Source organism: Crocuta crocuta, unplaced genomic scaffold, assembly GCF_008692635.1.
Source record: "Crocuta crocuta isolate KB4526 unplaced genomic scaffold, BGI_CrCroc_1.0 scaffold99, whole genome shotgun sequence".
NCBI lineage: Eukaryota > Metazoa > Chordata > Mammalia > Carnivora > Hyaenidae > Crocuta > Crocuta crocuta.
In genome coordinates, this window is record NW_027551560.1 from 1858957 (window position 1) to 1881790 (window position 22834).

General features: G+C 41.3%; 1 protein-coding gene and 1 pseudogene across 1 annotated transcript; both read right to left on the minus strand.

Moving 5' to 3' along the window:
• Nucleotides 1–873: 873 nt before the first annotated feature.
• Nucleotides 874–12461, minus strand: QNG1 (Q-nucleotide N-glycosylase 1). Its single transcript, XM_077749536.1, has 4 exons — nt 11862–12461; nt 11075–11334; nt 5114–5309; nt 874–1673 (listed from the first exon to the last, which is right to left on the minus strand). The coding sequence occupies exons 1-4, from the start codon at nt 12196–12198 to the stop codon at nt 1441–1443; spliced, it is 1026 nt and encodes a 341-aa protein (XP_077605662.1). The 5' UTR covers nt 12199–12461; the 3' UTR covers nt 874–1440.
• Nucleotides 12462–17398: 4937 nt separating this feature from the next.
• LOC144219528 (phosphoserine aminotransferase pseudogene) lies at nt 17399–18573 on the minus strand (annotated as a pseudogene).
• Nucleotides 18574–22834: the final 4261 nt, after the last annotated feature.

Here is a 22834-nt window from a genome sequence, read left to right on the forward strand (position 1 = left end):
GGAGGAGTCTCCTGAGAGCAGGTTAAATTGGAAACTGCTATGGTACTTTCTAGTACAAGTTTAGAAGAGTAATTCAAAATGGCAGCAATAACAAGGTCATGTGTTTTTATCTCAGGGATGACATCCTTAGCTAGGACAGGTTCAGGAAGGGCAGGCGAGCAGGGCTCTGGCTCCACGCAATGGCTACTACAACTTCTGCTCGGAGGAAGAGGGACCTTCACCTAGATCTCTTTCTTGGAAGTGAAGAAACCTTTTCCCAGAAGCTTCCCTACAGCCTTCCCCTCTGATGTCTCAGGCCAGAATGAGATTAGATTAGGCTAGGTTAGATTAGCTTAGATTAGATTAGATACCCATTACTAAAGCTCTCACAGGCAGAGGATAGGATTATCACAAATAAACCATTCATATTAAGTGGGGTCTACCTTTGGAAATGGGGATGGGATCACCTTCCCTGAGTCAGGGGAGGGGAGGGATACACACAGAAGCACTACTTATTGTGGAGCATGGGTTGTGTGGTGCACAATGAGGGGGGTTGGGGAGCCTTCACCTTCACTCATTGCCACTTGTAAGGTTATTATGATCAATTTTCAGCAGATGGCAGTAAAGGGCTTGGGGAAAGGTTGTCTTTTTTCATTCACACAAAGTCATGGTGAGCTGACAAGTTTGGTAACTAACAAAAAATCAAGCTTAGTTAGAAGGAAGGCAGGGGTGAAGGTGGGAAATGAGTGCTTAGTAGATACTGCAGATTTCTGTAACATAAGGGAAATAATCAAATCTGCTGAAAACCTTTGAAAATTACACAGTAAATTCCATTTTCATGAAATAATCCATTCCAGGCTTCAGAAAAAATTTTCAAATCTTTATTCAGTTTCATTATAGTTGCTCTGAAAAAAAAAAAGATACTAGACAGATATTCTAAGCTGAAATCACTAGGTACAAAACGCAGTCAATACCAATAAAATGTTTAAAATAAGCTGTCAAGATTGATTTGTACAAGAGCAGCAGCATTTATACAGCAAAGACCCTACCCACCCTCCACCCACCCCCATCATATCACATGATTAAGGTAGACAGGAAATAACTACACCTTGAGAAAAAATACCAATTGAATGGATGAAATATTATCACTGAAGAGTAAAAGTAATCACATTATAAGGCGTGATTCATTTGAAGAAATCTGAGATTTAAAGAAAGCATTACGGTTCCTTCACATTCCTGTCATGTGTCCACAGAAAGGAAATATGACCAGAACTGAACAGGAAGGCAAAGTTGGGAAAACAGAGTGATATGTCAGGAGATATTTTTTAAGTGAGACTGGGTGATCAATTTTCTTGTCACTATAATCTTGCCAGCTTCTCTTAATATCAAGGCACAACTGTATAAATGATTATGGGATATAAAAATGCAAGGAGTTTTCTTTGAATCAGTTTACACTTTGGATCAGTAATAAATGCAACGTGTGTGATGAAAAGGAATTCCCTTCATATCTTCCCTGTGGTCCCGGGCGTAGTCCCACAAGTAATAATCCAGAAGAATGGAATTGATCTCTCCACTGGTTTTTTCACCCTTCTTTTCAAGAAGCTCCAGAAGACAATCCCGGATCAGCTCAACACACCAAAGTGAGCACCCTCTGATTTCCACCTCTTGCCTATTCCCATACGGAAGCATTTCTCCTGCAAGAGGGGAAAAACAGAGCAGGAAGTACTAAGTCAGTGATATAAAATCTACTCAGATTTACACCACTTCTAAAATAGGCATTGATTCAAAATTATAAGTTCTACAAGGGAAGGGGCCATGTCTGGCTTGTCCCAATACTCCTGGGACCTAGCATAGCACTTTGCACATGCGAGCTCCCCAATAAATATTTGCTAAGTGAATATGGGGTAATCATAAATTTAAAAATATGATGGCAAGATTATTAACATCTTGAAACCAAAGGGTCTAAAATTGGGTTTGATAGCCAGGGGAAAAAATTGCAAAATTTAAAGGATTCCAAGGGTACCAAAACCACAATACCACCTTCTCCTCCTTGAAAATTGAACATTGTTAGGGCATCTGGGTGGCTCAGTCAGTTAAGCGTCTGACTTCAGCTCATATCATGAGCTCACAGCTTGTGAGTTCGAGCCCCACCACTGGGAATCTGTGCTGACAGCTCAGAGCCTGGAACCTGCTTTGGATTCTGTGTCTCCTTCTCTCTCTGAGCCCCTCCCACTCCACTCCTTCACATTCTCTCTCGTGCACGCGAGTGCTCTCTCTCAAAAATGAATAAATATTTAAAAATAAACCAAAACAAAAAAAACCCCACTGTTGAGTCCAAACAAAACACATCTACGGGTTACATTTGGCCTCTGGCCACCACCTGGCTCAGAGCTTCAGAGTACCGAAAAAGCCCTGTGATCCACTGAAAAGTAGGATAATGCCCCAGACCCACTAGGTTCCACTCTGTCACCTACGGTCTCAAATGGTATTACTTAGGGATTGCGTGGGTGGCTCAGTCGTTTTAAGTATCTGACTTCGGCTCAGGTCATGATCTCACAGGTTCGTGAGTTTGAGCCTCATGTTGGGCTCTGTGCTGATAGCTCAGAGCCTGGAGCCTGCTTCGGATTCTCTGTTTTCCTCTCTCTCTGCCCCACCCCTGCTTGTACTCTGTTTCTCAAAAATGAATAAACGTTTTTTAAAAAATGGTGTTACTTATGTCCACTCCATTCAATAAATAACTATGTTGAACTGTGTCCCCCAAAAAGTCACATTCAAGTCTTAACTCCTGGTAGTGTGAATGTGCCCTTACTTGTAAATAGGATCTTTGCAGATGGAATCAGGTTAAGACAAGGTCATACTGGATTAGGGTGGGCCTTAAATACCATTACTGGTATCAGCCCCAGAATCATAGTGAAGCATCTAAGTTTAGCCAAGTTGCACTATCAGTATTTATAATTGGTTAAAAAACATGCCTTTGATGAGGAGGGGTTAAAGATAAAATGGACAGAAAAAACATCTAAATTCATACTAAAATAAAAGTGAAGAGACTACATTTATTAAAAAAGAAAAAAAGATAAAATGGACAGAAATCTGGGTAGGTGTTCCAAGGGCTGTCCTGGAGATATCAGAAGAAAACAGAGGAAAAACAATATAAGTGTGTAGCACAGCTCAAATTTGGAAGAAGTATTATTGAAGGCCAGTTAAGGAAGGTTCTACCTCACCTAGTCAAGCTACCTGGTTCTAGATTTCACTTAAGATCCTTCTTAAAACTTAGTGTACTCTACTAGCATGTACTCCTTTAAGTGTATAGTCTGTTTCTCCTCTAGTTTGCTAGTAAAGGACTTTTTGAAACAAATCCAACTTTGCTTAAGTAAACTAAGAGGCAGAGAAATTAGTCCGTGCTGTGTCTGACTGGCTAAGGAAGAAAGAACAGCCTGACAGAAGCTGGGCAGCTGCAGCTGGACGCCTGGGAACCAGCCTCAGGAGTGGAAGCAGCTGCTGTTCCACGATGCCGGGGATCCCTCCTCACCAGGGGTTTCCTCACTGTAGCAGGGACAACTGGGTGCTACAAACACTCAGAAGGAGATGGGCGAATCATGAAGAGCTGGGAAAAGCTTGGCGGTGGAGGCAGCCTTTGAGCTAAGCCTCTAGAGGTGTGTAGGATTTGAACTGGAAAAAAGAGAATTTGGGTGAGGGAAACCAGTAAAGAGAATGTTTACGGGTAGGGCCAAGCAGCGTACACACCAAAAAAAAGATCAGCTGCATATGGCTGCGTGGAAAAGCAGCCGTGAATGCTTGGCTGTTTAAAGTATCCAGCAATTAATGATCCAGGACGTGAGCATTAGGACATAAAATAGCTTGTGATGTTTCAAATGAAGAAACAGAGGGACAAAATGGGTGGCCCAAGGAAGCATAAAACACTGGTAGAAACAACCACAGCAAAAACGGTATCTTGATATTCTGTTTCCTGTTTTGGGGGATTGACATTTACTTCACAAGAGAAAATTAGTCAGGCATAAAAACTACTTGCTTTTAAAAATAAGGGTAGCTGAAAATACTGCACCCCAAAGAGAGAAATTAATATGAAAATTATATAATTATGTAATTATTTTTCTTACACAAAGAAATGCTTAAGACACAAAAAGCTGGGGTACCACTGGGTGCCTTAGTTAACCATTCAACTTCGGCTCAAGTCATGATCTCACGGCTCATGAGTTTGAGCCCCACATTGGGCTCTCTGCTGTCAGTGTAGAGCCTGCTTCAGATCCTCTATCCCCCTCTCTCTCTGTCCTTCCCCCATCCTCACTCTCTCTCACTCTCTCAAAAATAAATAAACATTTAGGGGTGCCTGGGTGGCTCAGTCAGTTAAGCATCCGGCTTCGGCTCAGGTCATGATCTCGCAGTTTGTGGGTTCAAGCCCCGCGTCGGGCTCTGTGCTGACAGCTAGCTCAGGGCCTGGAGCCTGTCTTCCCATTCCGTGTCTCCCTCTCTTTCTGTCCCTCTCTTGCTCATGCTGTCTCTCTCTCTCTCTCTCAAAAATAAATAAAACATAAAAAAATTTTTTTAATAAATACTTGAAAAAGTTTAAAAACCCAAAAAACTAATTTTCACACAAACACAATTATCTATACTCATCTATTATACTAAGGCTCCCACTCTTGAGAATGGATAATCAAATCCAATACTGGTAAATAAATGAGCGTAGAAAAGTGAGTGACTCGTGCAAGGTAACCCAGTGGCAGACCCTGGAGCCTCCTCACGTGAAATCCACTGCATACCACCTATCTCTCAGCCCACCTCATACTTCACATGTAGTGTGCTCTTCACCGCCTAACTAACGCTCTTCAAATACCGCACCTGATGGACGTCAGTGTTGCACACCTCCACGTCACAGAAATTTGGGCTTCATTTTACTGCGAGGCCCTGAAATTACAATGTCCAAACAGCACAATTTCCTACCACATCCATATTCCGCAGTGTAAACAAAAAGCAATTTTCTCTATATTTCAATTACCCTGGCATTTTTCTTTCTATGTGCTTTTAGCAGTAAGCAGTGCTTTTTTTTTTTTTTTAAGGAGAGGAGAACTTCTATGAAAGAAACTAGATAACAAAGAATGTCTTAACTATGGCAAACCTTTGAGAAGCTTCTCCAGTAGTTCCTCGGAGTACTTCAGGGCTCCCAGGTGAACAAGAACCTGAGGTAATCTATAGTCAGCAAACATGGTGATACTGGAGATGTCCGTAAAGCAGCCGTCTCCTTTTCCCTCTAACACACTCCACGTATCTGCCACGAGGATTTGGGCCCGTTTGTAAAAAGAAATTTTTTTCCCCTGATGAATGAAAAGAATATAAATGCTACCTGGGTATCTGAAAGCTTTCTGTATGCAATAAAAAAAATTGAAAACATTTTTCAAGGGTGTAATAATATTACTGTTGGTAAGAATTTATAGGCCTTTCCTAGAAAAAAAAAGGGAGTCTAATAAATATTAAATTATCTCTTTCACTCCAAATTTTACTTCCTATATTTTTCAAGGCACATAAAATATAATTGCAGTAATTGTAGTATTATTTAGTGTTCTTTTTCAATGACATTACTTCATATTCATATTTCTGTGTCACTGTAACACACCTTATTCTTTTTAATGGCTAAACAGTACTTACTTAGGTACTTTCTTAAATTTTTCTGATTGGAACAGAAATGTAAATTCACATTAATTGTGTAAAATACAGAAGAGTATAAAGAAGAAAATAACCATCCTTAAACTCACCTCTGATAAGAATCACAAGAGTCATTATATTTTGACTGTTACCTTTCATGTAATAAGATTAACTACTTCAGAGATAAAGACATAAATGCTCAACAGCCAGAATTGATCAAGCCTACCTTTCTGGAAATAGTCAAAATCAGTATGTAAGACCAAAGAACAAAATTAACTTCTAATTATATTTATACACGAAAGAAACAAATTTAACCATGCATTTTAGGATACTGGGTTATAATTTAACTAAAAGAGTCTCTATAAAAGTACAAATACAGATCAGCATAAACTATGAAAAAACACAGATAACTAAAATCTACTCCTAGTCCTAGTACCAAAGGTAATAATCTCAAATCATCTTTTATAACTGCTTGTCTGCTAAAGGAAAATAATCAGTATTACTGGCTCCCAAAATTTGTCCTGATCACCTTGGAGAATGTTTTAATAAGTAAATGAGGTAAGCAAATAATGAAATTAAATTCTTCAAGGAAGGGCTCCCTAGGATGATAATATAGATTCCTTTAATTATAAGCAAAACAAAACAAAACCAAAAAACACTTTGTCCCAAACACCAAACACCAAAAAATACTTTGTCCCAGTGAGAGATAACTTAACATCGCCTAACCTTATGGTATACCCACTGCAATCAGTCCAGACCTACTTTTACTAATTGTTTACGGCCACCTTTAACAAAGTCACTATTTTGTTTTCCAGGGCAAACACATATGCTCATTTTTTGGCATGATATAAAGTCTGTAAATTAAATTAAATGCTGGGGGGAACAAATCACCATTAAGAAGTATCCCTACATCATTTGGAATAACATTCCCAAACCTATCAAAAGATGACAGGCTGTCAATTGCTGGACTGGACTTACATTTGGGAACTAGATTTATAATTAAGTCTAGTGTATCAATGAGCAAGATCTAAAACTTAATATACAAAATATAATTGTGGGGGTACCTGGGTGGCTCAGTTGGTTAAGCATCTGACTCTTGGTCTCAGGTCATGATTTCACAGTTTGTGAGATTGAACCCTGCACTGGGGTCTGTACTGACAGTGTGGAGCCTGCTTGGGACTCTCACTCTCCCTTTCTCTGCCCCTCCCTCACTTGTGCACACATCTGCAAAATAAAAAACATTTAAAAAAATGTAAAAACAAAACAAAATCCAAAATAAAATTGTGTATCAGACATAATTATTATATCATGTTTTCTGTAATAGATAGAAGCTTTTATCTGCTATTTTTAACAGGATTCATAGATCAAACTAGGAAAAATACAAGAACCAGACTTATGTAACAAAAGTGGTGCTAGTATCTAACAAAACATAAATTGTCACGTCATGACCACTGTTTCCATGGTAGCCAACTAGGATATCACAAAGATTAGATTACAATACCCTTAAATTGAAAAAAAAAAAAAAAAACATAAAAAACCCACAAAAAATAATATTCAAGCAAGGAATCTAAAAATAAATTCAAGTCATTGATAAGAGATTTTCTTAAAAAGCTGATATGGTTTTATAACCAAATGATTTTAGTAATCAAATTCTTCATCTCTAAAATATTAACTGATATCACTAAAAACACCAGCAAATCCAAAATAACAATTCCCTATGTGTTCTATAATATTTCTTTGTGAATATTTTTAAAATAGTAACTTCATAAAAAATTATCAATGAAAAAAAAATCCATGACCGGGAGTTGATTTTCTTCAACAAATTTATCATGAACAAATTAGAAAGGTGAAGAATCACAAATGCTTACAAGCAACACAAAATGTTATTGATTAAAGTATCAAAAAAGCTCTTGTTTTCATGTATATTTTTCAGTATGTCAGAGTAAAGACCATCAGCTAAGGAAGGCAATTTCTTCATTAGGACTTTTACACAGTTACCACATACGCTAAATCAGAGTTGCTTTGGAAGTACGTACACAGTATTTGAATTGTAAAGCTTCTTGTCTGATTCTGGAATACAGCCAGGTTGGGAAAACACTGATCTAAATCTGTCTGCATTTAAATTTTCTAACTTTTTCAGTTTGTTTATAACGTTTAAAAACACAAATGGTAATCTCAGTAAATAAATAAATATACACAAAAAACAATTATGACTATTTTATGCAATTTGTTAAAGACTTAAAAATATAGCAACCAATACCATAACCATGTTATAAAGAGGCTGGGAAAGAGGACTCTCATATGCTGCTGCTGATCATCTTTGTTATTATCTTTCTGGAGAACCGTTAGCATTTTTATGTATTACATTCTGAAAATCCAGGCCATGCTCTGCCTCAGCAAGTTGACTACTAGGATTCCATTCTAAGAAAATAATTACAAGTGTTAAATTATTGTGTAGTATTGCTTATTATCACATACAACTGAAAACAACAAGAGACATACACAATTTAAACAACAAAACTGTATCCAATACAATTACTGCGATAAAACAGTTGGGCATATCAATATGGGATTGGACATCCATTCAGTGGAATACTGTGAAGTCATTAAAAATGGTACTATGCGGGGTGCCTGGGTGGCTCAGTGGGTTAAGCATTCAACTTCAGCTCAGTTCATGATCTCACGGTTTGTGGGTTCAAGTCCCACATCGGGCTCCCTGCTAACAGCAGGGAGCTTGCTTGGGATTATCTCTCTTTTCCCTCTCTCTCTGCCCCTCCCCCACTCACGCTTTTCTCTCTCCTCTCTGTCTTAAAAACATATTTTAAAAAACGGAAAAAAATTGTGCTGTGGAAGAATTATTCACATAGGAAAGATGTTCATATGTTGAATTTTAAAAGTTTATACAGTATGATCTTAACTGTCCCCAGCCCATAGGTACAGACATTCATACACACACACATACATAGAAAGACCAAACTGTGAATGAACAGTGATCACCTCTTGGTAGAAGAGAGACTTCTCTGTACTTTTCAAGTGCTATAGTTCCTCCAAAATTCCTCCAGATTTGGAGTTAACTTCCCAAAGTACTTCAATTATTTATGTATCTTTTATTTAATTAATTAACTTTTGAAGATTTTACTTTTAAGTAATCACCACACCCAATGAGGGGCTCAAACTTACAACTCCAAGATCAAGGATTACACGCCCCAGGGATCCCTTATTATTTATGCATCGTTTATTTTTTTATGTTACTTATTATCTATTTTTACTTTAGAAGGAGCAAGCGAGTACAAGTGGACAAGAGGGACAGAGGCAGAGAGAGAAAATCTTAAGTACGCTCCACGCCCAGCACCAAGCACAACATGGGGCTCCATATCATGACCCTTGGATCATGACCTGAGTTGAAATCAAGAGTTCAATACTTAGTTAAGTGTCAGAGTTCAGCTCATGTCATAATCTCATGGTTTGTGAGTTTGAGCCCCGTGTCAGGCTCTGTGCTGACAGCTTGGAGTCTGGATCTTGCTTCAGATTCTGTCTCACTTTTCTCTCTGCACCTCCCCTGCTCATGGTATCTTTCTCTCTCTTAAAAAAAAAAAAAAAAAAAGAGTTGGAGGCTCAACTGAGACACCCAGTCGACCTTATTTATGTATCTTTTAAACATATAAAGGTAACTGTAAAATGGACTAATCAAAGCATTTAGTGAGCGCCCACTATGTGCTCAGCATCATGTTAGAAATCATAGGAAATATGTTGCTTCTGGGTAACACTAATGACAATCTTTAGAAAAAAACAAATGAAAAGGTATAATACTCCTTTAAGAAAGTGTCAAAATCCTTAAGTATGATTTTTGTTACATTTTGGAATTTTTCTATAAGAATATTTTTTTAACTTTTTTATAATTTTTTAAATGTTTATTTATTTTCTAGAGAGAGACAGAGTGCGAGCAAGGGAGGAGCAGAGAGAGAGACACACACAGAATCCAAAGCAAGCTCCAGGCTCTGAGCTGCCAGCACAGAGCCCAATGCGGAGCTCTAATCTTCGAACCAGGAGATTATGATCTGAGCCGAAGTTGGACACAAGTGACTGAGCCACCCGGGAGCTCCTATAAGAATATATTTTAGAAGTACTGATAGGAAATGGTTCAGGTACCAATATTCATTTAAAATATATCAGCCTTAAAATTAATCCATATCCTGGTACAATTTTTAAAAACTGAGGAGCACCTCGGTGGTTCAGTCAGTTGATCGTCAGTCTCTTGATTTTAGCTCAGGTCATGATCTCACAGTTCATGGATGGCTCTGGGCTGACAGCATGGAACCTGCTTAGGATTGTCCCCTTCTCCCTCTGCTCCTCCCCCGCTGGTGCATATGTATGAGTGCTCCTGCGCTTGTACTCTCTCTCTCTCTCTCTCTCTCAAAATAAATAAATAAACTTTTAAAAAATTTTTGAACTTTTGGGGTGCCTGAGTGGCTCAGTTGGTTAAACGTCAGTTCATGATCTCACAGTTCAAGAGTTCAAGCCCCATGTTGGACTCTGTGCTGACAGCTCAGAGCCTGAAGTCTGCTTCAGATTCTAAGTGAGTGTCTGTCTCCCCTCTCCTCCCCCACTTGTTCATGTGCATGCTCGCTCTCTCTCTCTCAAAAATAATATCTAAAAAAGAATTTTACAAAAACAGACTCTAGGTGTACACTGGGAGGGTATACCAAATGTTAACCATTTTTAAAGTACACTATTTAAAGGGAATAAAGAAAATAACTCTTAATGTACTCTGTGTGTGAAAAAGAAAACACACAGTATGTGTATATATTAGGAACACACAAAAAAAATTTTATTAAAGAGAATTTAGAGAGGCACCTGGGTGGCTCAGTCAGTTAAGCATTCAACTTCGGCTCAGGTCATGATCTCACAGTTCATGGGTTTGAGCCCCGCATCAGGCTCTGTGCTGACTGCCAGCTCAGAGCCTGGAGTCTGTTTCAGATTCTGTCTCCCTCTCTCTCTGACCCTCTCCTGTTCATGCTGTTTCTTTCTCTCTCTTTCTCTCTCTCTCTCAGAAATAAATAAAACATAAAAAAAATTTAGAGAGAATTTAGAAATACTTTCTGATTTTCATCCAATGAACTAAATTTTTGGAAGTTCTAGAATGACCTCATTATTCCTGAGTAGCAACATCATATTGAAGGTCCAGTGTTTTTTAGGTTTGAAACATTTTATAAAGAAAAAAGAACAAAAGAATAAAGGAAACATACTAATTAGAAAACATTTAAAAAAAAAACCTCTTTGAAACACTACTTAACAATTTTGTGCCTGTTCGTTGTCCACAAGGAAGGAACCTCAACTTTTAAGTGTTTATTCTCAAAAGTGTTTTTGATCAAGAGCACAAGAGTTAACTATGAAAAGATAATTAAGAATTCTAAAATCTCCAACAGAAGCAACTCACCTCATACTGAGTCACATCTCTATAAGAAGGAAAGCTTTCAACTACCAGGTGCATTAACTTCTGCGCGCTTTTTTCACTTTTTCGGACACAGTTAAGAAAAGAGCCTTCAAACTTCTCAAGCAGAATTTTCCCGGTTTCGTTAAGAATCCGATGCCTCTCTTCTATCAAAGGCATGGGAACATCCGTGTCAGAACGGAGTATGTGCTTAACCTGATCCAGGGTCACTGAGGCATAGTAGGAAGCACTAGTTATCGGTATCCCTTCGGGAGAAGAGAAAATGCAGAGGAACAATGTCATACTTTTATATTCATTAGACCCTCGCTTGTACAACATACAATAATAGGAGAGCAAATGAGCGTTACAGGAACGCACGAAAAGTGGATGAAGAATTTAAAAATCAGAAGCATACCCTTCATTTTTAATTTACTCATCTGTATTTATTCATCCCTTTCTAACCATTGTCATACTACCTCAGATGTATCTTGGCTGCATAAAATGTTATAATACGTCTCCCTTGGTTCTTCGGATGTCATCCAAGTGGCATTCTTTAGAAAACTGACTTTTATACTTAGTTGTGCTGGTGATAAGCATTGGGATCATAGTTCTCACTAAGGACTTATCGCCAGCCTCTTCTCACCCTTTTATTTTAAGCAGAGAAAAACGACTTCGCTTTAAGCAACGAAGAACTTCAAGTTCCCCGCATTAACCCAGACGCCGGACTCGCTCCTCGGGACCCTCCCGCTGAACCGAAACCTCACAGGCTGCAGGTCTGACAAGGGGCACCAACCTTCGTCGAGGGCTCTGTTGACCGCGGCGCACAGGGACCAGTACCCGCTGTACGTTTTTCCCTTGTACCTCACCAGACATTTGTGCTCCTCGCGCTCCGACCAGAAAGAGAAGTTGAGCGTGTCTGTCACGAACACCCAGTTGACCGCGGCCTCGTCTGCTGCCCTGGGATTCAGCTCGTGAAGGGCCTTCCAACCCTCCAGGCGCAGCTCGGGCCCCGAGGCCTTGGCGAGCAGCAGCTTGGCCACCCTCTGCACGCCTCCGCCGTCAATGAACACGTCCCGACTGTTCTCTGCAATGAATTTTGCAGACTCCCTGGGAGGAAGGGGCCCGTCCATCCTGTCGCTCCCTCTGGGGCTGGGGAACTTCTCTTTCACCCGCCGGCTGGCCAAACTCGCTTCCCTCCCTGAGCCGGGAAAGAGCGCGGGTCCCTCTGCAGCTCTCCTTCCCCACCACCGTGGAATCGCTGCCCTAACGGGGTACCGGCCCCACCCGGCTGCACTGAAAGCCCACAGCTCGGCCGAGGTCTCAGCCCACTCCCTCCAGGGCGCCCCGGCCGGGACCGCAGGCACTTCCTGGAGAGCGGCCCCGCCCACTCTCACCCGGGCGCGCGCCTGGGACCCGTTTCCGGTTCCGAAGATCGGGGAGCTCCCTGGAGGGTCCGGCGGGAGCAGGCGTACGTCCCCGCCATTTTGTGCACGTTTGCACCCTCTCTTCGGGCGCGTGATACTGAGGCTTGCCGCCGTGCGAACGCAGTGCAGCTTTGCCTCCACCTCGGCTCCGGCCCCTCAGCTCTCCCCGGTGGGCGAAGTGTGGGCAAGACGCCCTCGGCGACGCCGTCGGCGACGCCCGGCATCCGGGTTCCTGGGCCGCTACGAGCACGACGGCGCCAGTCTGGTTGCAGGGGGCCGAGCCGCCGCCAGGCTGCGACACGGGTTGGCGGGTCCCCCACAGCTGTATTTCCCAGGCAGGCCTCTTGTGCTAAGTTCCAGGCTCATTTGGAGACCCTATGGGCGTTTAGGATTAGTTGGGAAGTTTGGAGAAATGGATGAGAAAACAAGTGTATTAAGTTGTTAAATTAACATTGTATGCCTGGAATTGTGCTTACTTACTGAATCCCGTCTAATCCTGGCTGTGACAAAAGCGGTGGCTGTGTTCCTTGCTTTGGGAGACCTGCGTGGTTCAGTCGTTAGTCCCTGGTGAGAGCAGTGGTCTGGGTTGAGATTCAAACCTTTATTCATCAATCCCCAAGTCTCGGGCACCAGACTGAATGCCAACCATTCGGGTCAAGTAGTGACTATGTTAGTGGCCCTCCTGAGAAGACATTATTGGAGGAAGGAAGTATCACCTTACAGCCCCAAACTTAAAAAAATACTTTTGGGGGCACCTGGGTGGTTTAGTCGGTTAAGCATCCAACTCGCGATTTCGGGTCATGATCTCACGGTTTATGAGATCAACCCACGTAATGGGGTCTCTCTCAGAGGGCACCGCAGAGCCCGTTTGGGATCTTCTTTCTCTCTCTCTGCCTGTTCCCTGTGCTCCTCCCCTGATCATTCTCTCTTTCTCTTTTCTCTCTCTCTCAAAATAAATGAACATTAAAAAAGAGAGAAGGAAAAGAAACAGTGGGTTAAGAGGTACTCTGGAGGAAAAGTTGCAAAAGTTGGCTAGAGCACCAGATGGACAGTAGACATTGCTAGAGAGGAGGCTGTAGTTTTCATACATACGGAAGGAGGAATGTAAAATGGATTTTTGAAGATAGGACATCTCTATTATTTTCATTTCTCCTGACTCAACTAAAGTGATCAATAAACTACAGCCCCAAGAATGCTTAGCAGAAAAGAGATATGGTCCACTAATACATAAATTTCTTGTTTCTTTTCTTTTTGATTAATCCAGTTAAAGCATTTAAAATTGACCACTTCCTTGAAATTCACTCTTGGCTCCTCAGGCATTTTATTATCCTGGTTTTCTTAATACCATTCAAAGCTCTTTCTCTTCCTCTTCTCTTCTTACTGTGTGTAAAATGTTCCATCTATAGGTTTTGGCTTAGGAACAGAGTAAACCCTTTCTGGTGAACACTATGACCCCTAATTCAGTTTCTGTTTTAAAATATTTAGTTATAGGGGCACCTGGGTGGCTAAGTTGGTTGAGTGTCTTGATTTCGGCTCACATCATGATCTCATGGTGGTGAGATCGGATCGAGCCCCACACGGAATTCAGCACTGAAAATGGATCCTGCTTGGGCTTCTCTCTCTCTCTTTCCCAACCCTGCTCTCTCTCTTAGAGAGAGAGAGATAAATATTTAAAAGGGGCGCCTCGGTGGTTCAGTCGGTTGGCATCCGACTTTGGCTCAGGTCATGATCCCATGGTTCGTGGGTTCGAGCCCCACGTCTGTGCTGACAGCCAGCCCAGAGCCTGGAGCTTGTTTCAGATTCTCTCTCTCTCTCTCTCTCTCTCTCTCTCTCTCTCTCTCTCTCTCTCAAAAATAAATAAAAAATTTTAAAAAATAAACATTAAAAAACATTTAGTTATAATAGATTAAGTATATCATCTTTATGATATATCATTAACATTATTACTACAATTCAAAACCAATTTAGAATTTTGAACCATGGGTTGCTTTTAACAAGTGAAATGTGTATTTCCTACTTAGGAGAAAGAATTCAACATCATAAACACCAGTGCAGAGCTGCCAGTTGATGAACATTTAGAAATTAGGGGGGATGGGGCGCCTGTGTGGCTCAGTCGGTTGAGCATCGGACTTCAGCTCAGGTCATGATCTCAGGGTCGGTAGGTTCGAGCCCCACCTCAGGCTCTGTGCTGAACGTTTGCTCAGAGCCTGGAGCCCACTTTGGATTCTGTGTCTCCTTCTCTCTCTGCCCCTCCACTGCTCATGCTCTTACTCTGTCTCACAAAAGTAAATAATTGTAAAAAAAAATTTTTTTTGTAGAGATTCAGGTAGAATGACATGCTCTGAAAGCACAGAAGCTCTGTGCTCCTCTCCACATTACTTGCCTTAGATGTCTCTTCTATCTGGTTGCTCCTGAGCTATGTATCCTTTTATAATGAAGCAGTAATCTATTGTTTCCCTTGGTGTCTAAACAAACCACACAGTCCTTGAGAGGTTCTCTGAATTCCATTAATGTTCCTTTACAAGGCTATGCACTATGCACAAGACTTAAATGTCATCAAAGAGGTGACTTGAGTAATGTTGGTAATCCTCAGTTTTCTGCCTGACTGTCTTGTGCCACAACCCAAACTTGGTGTGTGCACTGCTTGACAAATGACTTCTCTTTGAATAATCTTGAACTCACTACTTCAGGATATAATGTGAAATATTGATCAAATAGTCACCTTCTCTAGCTCAGAGTTGCTAGAAGCTGAAGCTGCGCTGGCAGTGGAATGGGTTCTGGAAGTTGTCAAGCGAGAGGCTTTGTACAGACAGCTGAAGAAATTTCCAGAACCCAAATTCAAATATGTGGAAGAGGAGCAGCAGGCCTTCTAGTAATTTTATTTCTGGGAAACAGAAGTAGATAGATTGCCTGGTGTATTTCTATTGAGGATCACACAAGTGTGTTTCCCTTGCACACTTTGATCTGGAGAATTGGTGCCAGTTGGCAATAAATCACCCAGCTAGACTGTAGGGTAAAAATAGTGAGCAGAGCAGGGCGGTGGGGAGGAGGGGACCCTCAACAATAATAAATGTGAAAACCTGCTTTTTAAAAACACAAAAAAGCAAACAGATACAAAGGAATATTTATCTTGAAGAGGGGCAGGATTTACCTGAGGCAGGGATTAAGTGCTGATGTTTTATCTATGAGGTACAATCTGAGGACATTGACAGTGAAGGAAAGGAAAAAGGAAGGTTCAGATGGAAAGTACAATATGGGGATGTGGTGTTGTGCTAGCCACTGCTTTGTGGTGAGCCTCGGAGAGACATGGCTAGTCTTAGTGGAGGAGTGTGGCCACAGTCCACGTTACATTGGACCAACTATATGGAGAAACGGCCTCAGAGCAGTTTATGAGAGAGAGAGAGAGAAAAAAGAGAGGAATTTCCTATCTGTCTGTTTCTGTGTCTCTCCCTCTTTTTACATATTTTAGGATTTCAATGTCCTTCACACATTCAACATAAAATACTGACCATGGATAAACAATACGGGAGAAGACTCTTAAGCAAAGATCTTCCAGAACTCACAGTATCATTCTGGTGAAACACTATCAAGAGAACAAAGGATAAGGAAGTTTGACAGAATTTGAGTTCAATGGCTTACCTAATTTTTAAAAAAAAAAATTATTCTTGAGAGAGAGAGAACGAGTGGGAGATGGGCAGAGAGAGAGGAAGACCCAGAATCTGAAGCAGACTCCAGGCTCCGACCTGTCAGCACAGAGCCTGACGTGGAGCTCAAACTCATGAACCGAACCACTAGATCATGGCCTGAGCCGAAGTCAGAGCCTCAACCAACTGAGCCATCTGGGAGCCCCTCAGTGGCTTAACTAAAACGTAAAGAACCGACCATCCAACCGTCTCTTCTACCCATTGGAAGGAAAGCAAAAGTGAATTGGAGAACTTCTAAATCATTTTTGTGAAGCAGCTTAAAAGGTGTGGGGAGGGGAAGGACCACAACTGTTGCTAAGGTAATGTTATAATGCACAATGTCAAGGACGCTGAGAACTGTATTCTTAGAAATCTAAATGCACAGGGGTGCATGAGTGGCTCAGTCAGTTAAGCATCTGACTTCAGCTCAGGTCATGATCTCACAGTCTCACAGTCTCACATGAGCTCAAGCCCTGCATCAGGCTCTGTGCTGTCAGCTCAGAGCCTGAAGCCTGCTTTGGATTCTGTGTCTCCCTCTCTCTGCCCCTCCCCCACTCATGCTCTGTCTCTCTGTGCTTCAAACATAAATAAACATTAAGAAAAAATTTTTAAAAAAGAAATATAAATGGATAAAGGTATAAACTACTTGGTATTAAAAACAGATTTTGCTATATAAAAATATGTCTCTTTTATCTTTATGAGAATAACAGGATAAAGAAAGATCCCCAGTTTGCCGTTTAGTTTAGGACACCTAAACAACACACAGTCAGTGTAGACTTGAATTAACAGATGTAGAACCCAGGAGACCCCACTATGTCATTTTGGAAAGGATCAAAATTCAGTACCCAGAGGACCCCAGTCACCCTCTGTGCTGTGTCTTTGTGTGTCTCTGCAAGCAATTAATTGCAATTTGAATAATTAAGTCCACAGATAAGTTTGAATACTGGGATCTACTTAGAAAAAGTAGCAACAAGGACACCATTAAAAAAAAAAAGACAACATAAGCTAGATTTTATTAGCAAAGCAAGAGGAAGATTCTCTTAAATGTTTCCAGTTCAAGTCAGAATTAAGGTGTCTGTTAAGTCCCACCAACTTTGCAGAGCTGTGAATGTTTTCTTGTTGTTCTTTGAAAAAAGAAGACTCCATAATAAAATTTTCATTCAAGAAAAATACCATGTTTGTTAACTTTTTGTAGCCATTCCCAAGTAGCTTTAAATTTTGTAGCTTGTTCAAGGGCAGAGTATATATTAGTTAAGATATGTTCATAGCTGATTCATCTCCAAAGAATTTTTCATGAAGCGTGCCAGATTCTGAACACCTTCTATCCCGTCAGCCTTATACAGAAAGACCGGATGCCTCCCACAGACCCACACCCTTTCAAGGAGATCACACTGGGTTCAAGAGCTTTAGCGCGTAATCTTTTTTTCTAAAGCATTGTCTCCTTTGGCATTGCCAATGCAGAATGGAATATTCGTCTTGCTTCTATTCTGGGATCCACTGAATATACACAGAATCCTTGAGACCTATCAATAATATCATAAATCATTTGTGCTTTGATGGAGATGAACTTCCTCATGGCTGCTACACCACCGCTGTTCTTAATCATTTCAGGACCAAGCCCATGACATAGATGCTGAAACACAGAAGTGTGTTGGATGTGGAGTTGTTTTGGGCCTATACTTTGTATTCTAGGACCGAGGGGTACTCCATTCTCTGAGGGTGAAACCCAGCGGGTTATTGCCAAGGATCGCAAATGTGATCCCTTCTGAGCCACCATTCTAAGAACCAGCAAAAATCACACCAAACTAGGAAACATCCACCAGCTTGGATAGGAAGTTTGAGGGCATGTGACAAATCGGCTCTGCTCCCTTGACATCGGGAATCAAGGCAAACTCTACTCTGTGCACGGTCTTGTTGGGGCAGTGATGCACATAGGAGGTTCCAGGGGCTTAGATCTGGAATTTTCGCATGACTCCCTAGTTTAGAGTAGGCAATATTCACATCCCTAAACTTTTAGTCTTCTTCTGCTGCCTTAGCTAACCAAGCTCCTATCATCTCCTATGTAGCACACCTTCTTGATTTTCCAACCAATCAGGTTTAAGAGGACAGCAGTGACCTGGCCTTCACATGGCTCTTTGCACAAAAATAACTTTACAGTTGCCACACAAGATTTTCTGTGTTGTTAATAATCTTAGCAAAGACTGATGGCCTGTGGCTCATTTCAAGAACACCACTGCTAACTCCAATTGTATGCTAATAATTCTTCTTGTGTCTCTAAAAACACTGAGCATGACAGCTTGGTGGCTGGGGCAAAACTGACCACCTGCCTGGGGCAGTCCTTGGGCATCTGATCCACTGGGCGAGTTGGCCAAAGGTGACCGATCACCCGGCAGCGCATCTCTCTCCTTGCTCTCATTTCCCTTCGGTCAGTGTTCTCCCCTCCAGAGTTGACTCCTCTTTCATTCCAGATCGCATCATCCAGCCCCTTTGGTAGCTGGTCCAGAAGTCAGTTCCCTTCTCTGTGACATGTGGCATTGTATCCAAGTCTGAAAGGGGAGGAAAAGCCAGAAACTTGAGGCATGTTATTGTGCTGGATGTTCAGTGGCAGCTTTGAGAGAGAGCCTGGCAGTGATTGTTTTATGTCCCAGATGGCAAAACTGTGAAGGCCCAAGTGACACTGGTTGGCAGCAGTGGCAGCTGAAACCCATGCTTTTTATTGGCGCCCCCTACCGCCCCCCACGAAATTAGCAGTGCTGCTTGTACAAGATAAGCCTCTTGACTGATGGACAGCATGTAACAGCAATTGTCAAATTAATTTAAGCAAAAATAATGTTTTGAAAAGTCATGAGAAATTAGAAGGGAAGGATGGAAAAGAGAAGGCTGGGGAACCAGTTCAAGAAACTGCCCAGTTTTCTTCTACTAGTGCTGCTGAAAAAAACTCACCATGATCATTGTAACTTGGCTTGCAATCGATCGTTCTGCTCCAGATTCAAATTCGCAAGTCAGGCAAGCCTTGGTCAAATGCCTCTTCTCTTGGTGTGATAAGGACTCTCCCAAGGACCAGGATATAAACAGCTGGGAGAGAAAACTCCAGAAGCAAAGCTGGGTCCTATTAGAAAAGTCAAAGTGAAGCTGTGCTGTTTAACAAAAAGGTCCATTATAATTTATTCCTATGGCTATTCAGTATCCAAATACTTTTGTTTGCATACGTACACTTTCAAGAATACTGCTAACAGAATGCAGTTACTCTTCATAAAAAATTCTCATCCCTTCCCACAAAGGACATAAATCAATGTCTCCTTACTAGTATACTGCATCAAAGTCTAAGTCTAGAATGTCTCAGTGATGTAAATTTCTGCTCTTGCTCCAGCTCAACTGTCTTAGACCAAGTCTCTAGAAACAGAACCCTGGTCAGGAATTCTAGTGCAAGTGGCTCACTGGAGAAAGGTTCTCAGATGAAAGGAAGCCAGGGAAGCAAGCAAAGGAATCATGAATAAAGCCATGACGGCTGGAGATTAGAGTTAGCTCGCTCCCACAGAGTTCTGGAGTCTGAATTGTACACAAAATTGAAACACAGGTATGGATAAATGATCTAGATGAAGCTACCTGATCTACCAAATAAAAGCCCCACCCCACTAAGGCTACCTCCACCTAGAACTTACGGTTTGATTGTATTTGCCTTACTTTTCTTGCTTTTTACTTCTTGACTTCCAGGGCTCTCAAACTCCCATATGCCCTCTTTCTCTATATGTTCCCATTCCCATTGATGGTAGAAAAACACACACATAAACTTGCCAAATTAAATGTAAGCTGATCTTTTCCAGTTTTAAATGGTCTAATTTAAGGGAAATACTTATTCAGTTAACTTAAAGGTCAGACCCCTTTTTAGGGCTGTTTTTTCTTAAAAATTTTTTTTTTTTTCCTGAGAGAGAGAGGGAGACACAAAATCTGAAACAGGCTCCACGCTCTGAGTTGTCAGCACAGAGCCTGACACGGGGCTCGAACCCACAAGCCGCGAAATCATGACCTGAACCGAAGTAGGATGCTTAACCAACTGAGCCACCCAGGCGCCCCTAGGGCTGTTTTTTCTAAAAGATTTTTTCACTCCACCTTTCCAAGACCTCCCAGAGGTCTTCTGGGTGCAAAGGATAGGTGTTCTGATAAAAGGAGTAAAGAGCCTTTAGCATCAAGCGGTCTCTACTCAAGCTGAGGTATAGGTCTTTTTTGTTGGGGTCTTCTGGTGTCTGAATTCAGATACCACTGACTGACTGACGCTAGTCTTAGCTGGTGGTCTGGTTTCTCAGCACTCGGCCTAGCTTTCTTCTTTGACTAACTTGGTATCACTTTGGCTTTCATCACTAGTACTGACAATCTTTTGAGATTTTGCTGTTTCTGTCCAACCTCTGATAAGGCCATCAGTCTTACAGACTTCCACTTCACCGTGGTGACCTCATGGCAAGCAAGCCCATTAGTACTCAACTGGTGTCCCTCTGACGCCATACGGGAATCAAAGGAAATACTGTGGAGTGTGTGTGTAAAATCTCAGGGTCTCTCTGTTCCAAAACATGATATGCCTCCATTTCTGTTGTGCTTTTCTAGCCCATGTGGTCATGGGGATACTTTGCAGGGTTCCAAATAGAAGTGAGGCTTAAGCCTTCTCTTTTAGCTTCCTATTCAACCTACCTGGAGTTGCTTCCACTAATCATCTTCTACTTGGCCCAGCCTCAGGATAAACCCTAAATCTGAGGGACCCAGCTGGTACCTTCTACTCTGTTCCTGCCTAATCTCTAACTAAATGACTTTGGCTCTGATGAGCAGCTGTCATATGGCGAAGGGCGCCCCCCCTCCTTGGGCAGACCCCACATTTTTGTTCTAGGTGTAGTGGCCCTTCCCTTCCATGAAGCCTACTCCTTAAGGATAGGAGGACTTCAAGAAAGAAGGGGGGGGGAGGGCGGGAGAGGGATAGGATGACAGGAAAATATTTCTGAAAAGAAAGGTTTATAGTTCTGGTGACACTTTTTCTCTCCTAAGTCTGAGGAGTTACAGGTCTGAGTTTGGGGGAACAGGGGGCAGTAGGAAGAGCAGATTCTGGACATAAAATGAGGTGAAGACTAGGAAAGTTTGAGGTCACAGGACAGCTGGTCTATCAGTTAACCACAAACTTGTTGCTAGTGCCTGTTACTCATTTGGCAAATGAGAACCCAAGCCAACACAACATTAGATTTTCCAATGTCCTTGACTCAGATTAGCTCCCCGTTTTAAATATAGACAAGTGAAATGCTTCATTTTCTAGGTATTCTTTTCCCTTGGGTCAGATTTCTTCCCAGACTGGAAGTGCTTAGGCCTGGTTTGGGCCAGCTGTGCACACAAGTGGTCTTATTTTTCATCTGCTAAGAGGTGAAAGGGACAGAATTGAGAGTCAATGCACTGGGATTTTCCTAGCTTATAGAGTTTCAAATGTGCTTGTGATTATGTATAGAGATGTACACATACACATTGGTTTCTGCGTTCCTAAGCACATCTTTTCTCCCCCTAGTACATTGTAACTGGACTGTCTCTCCAAGTAATGGTTTCTAACCACTGCATCCTTAGGGCCTACCATTGTGCCTGTATACCTTGGAAACTAAATAGGAGTTAATGAGAAGGCATGGAAACATACTACATATTGCTGTATTACATTGGTCTTTAAACTATTAACTGGAGTTTGTTAAATACTCAGATTTCTGGTACCTCTTTCTAGAGATTGTGATTCAGTAGAACTGAGGTGTGGGGTCTAGATATTTTTATGTTTAACCAGCACCATTGACGATTTTAAAGGTGCTCCTACAAACAGTTTGAGAAACACCGAGCTTTTTGTTAAGTTCAGTGCCTCCATGAAAAAACCGAATTCATTTCACCTCTAACTTGCCAGTAATGGGCAAACCTTGATAATAGGAGACGCGAAATAGACTTATGATGGAGTTAAAGTTACATTTAGCCACCATAAAGACTGAAATCTCTTTCCCAAAAAATTCTAATAGCAGTAGACACTTAAAAATCCAACTTTGTCAACAAAAACATTTTCATCTGCCTAAAGAGAAAATTTAAAACGTCACTTTATCTAGTAGCAATCTTCACCTTCCATTTGTTTGTTGAACAGTAATTCCATTTTGAGTACTAACAGAAGACACCAGTTCATTTTCCTCTTCAGTCTCTGCATTCCAGTAATATCGGCTACCAGATCATTTAACAAAATTGACGTATTTTACAATATAGTCTCATTTTAAAGGCAAAATTTGAATGGCGGGGAAAGGTTTTAAAACCTTTATTTCTGAAAAAACTTTGGTGCAACATGATTTCCAACATGTTGGCATTATGGTAGTAACTTCAGAATGTTAAACTGAAAACATTTTAGAAACCTCTTCAGTTTAAATTTTTAAAGCTTCAATAAATCAGCATATGCACTAGTTATTTCTTATAAAATTGGTTCAACGTTCCATTTAGTGAATTTTAAGCTTCATTTTCACTTCCGAGAAGTTTTTAACCTAATTTCTGGCCCATATTCAAACACCATTTACAAACAGCGGCAACACAAAAGACCTCTCCCCCTTTCCAAGTGGTACATTTAACTTTTCAATGCCAAATATTCTCCAATGCATTTTTTTGTAGGTTTATGGGTT

Excerpts from the sequence above, each read along its gene's own strand:
- QNG1 (XM_077749536.1), bottom strand. The coding sequence starts at position 12,198 with ATGGACGGGCCCCTTCCTCCCAGGGAGTCTGCAAAATTCATTGCAGAG. Across the intron at positions 11,335-11,861 it reads CAACAGAGCCCTCGACGAAG|GGATACCGATAACTAGTGCT; the intron begins GTTGGTGCCCCT and ends CTTCTCCCGAAG. Across the intron at positions 5,310-11,074 it reads GAGATGTGACTCAGTATGAG|GGGAAAAAAATTTCTTTTTA; the intron begins GTGAGTTGCTTC and ends TTCATTCATCAG.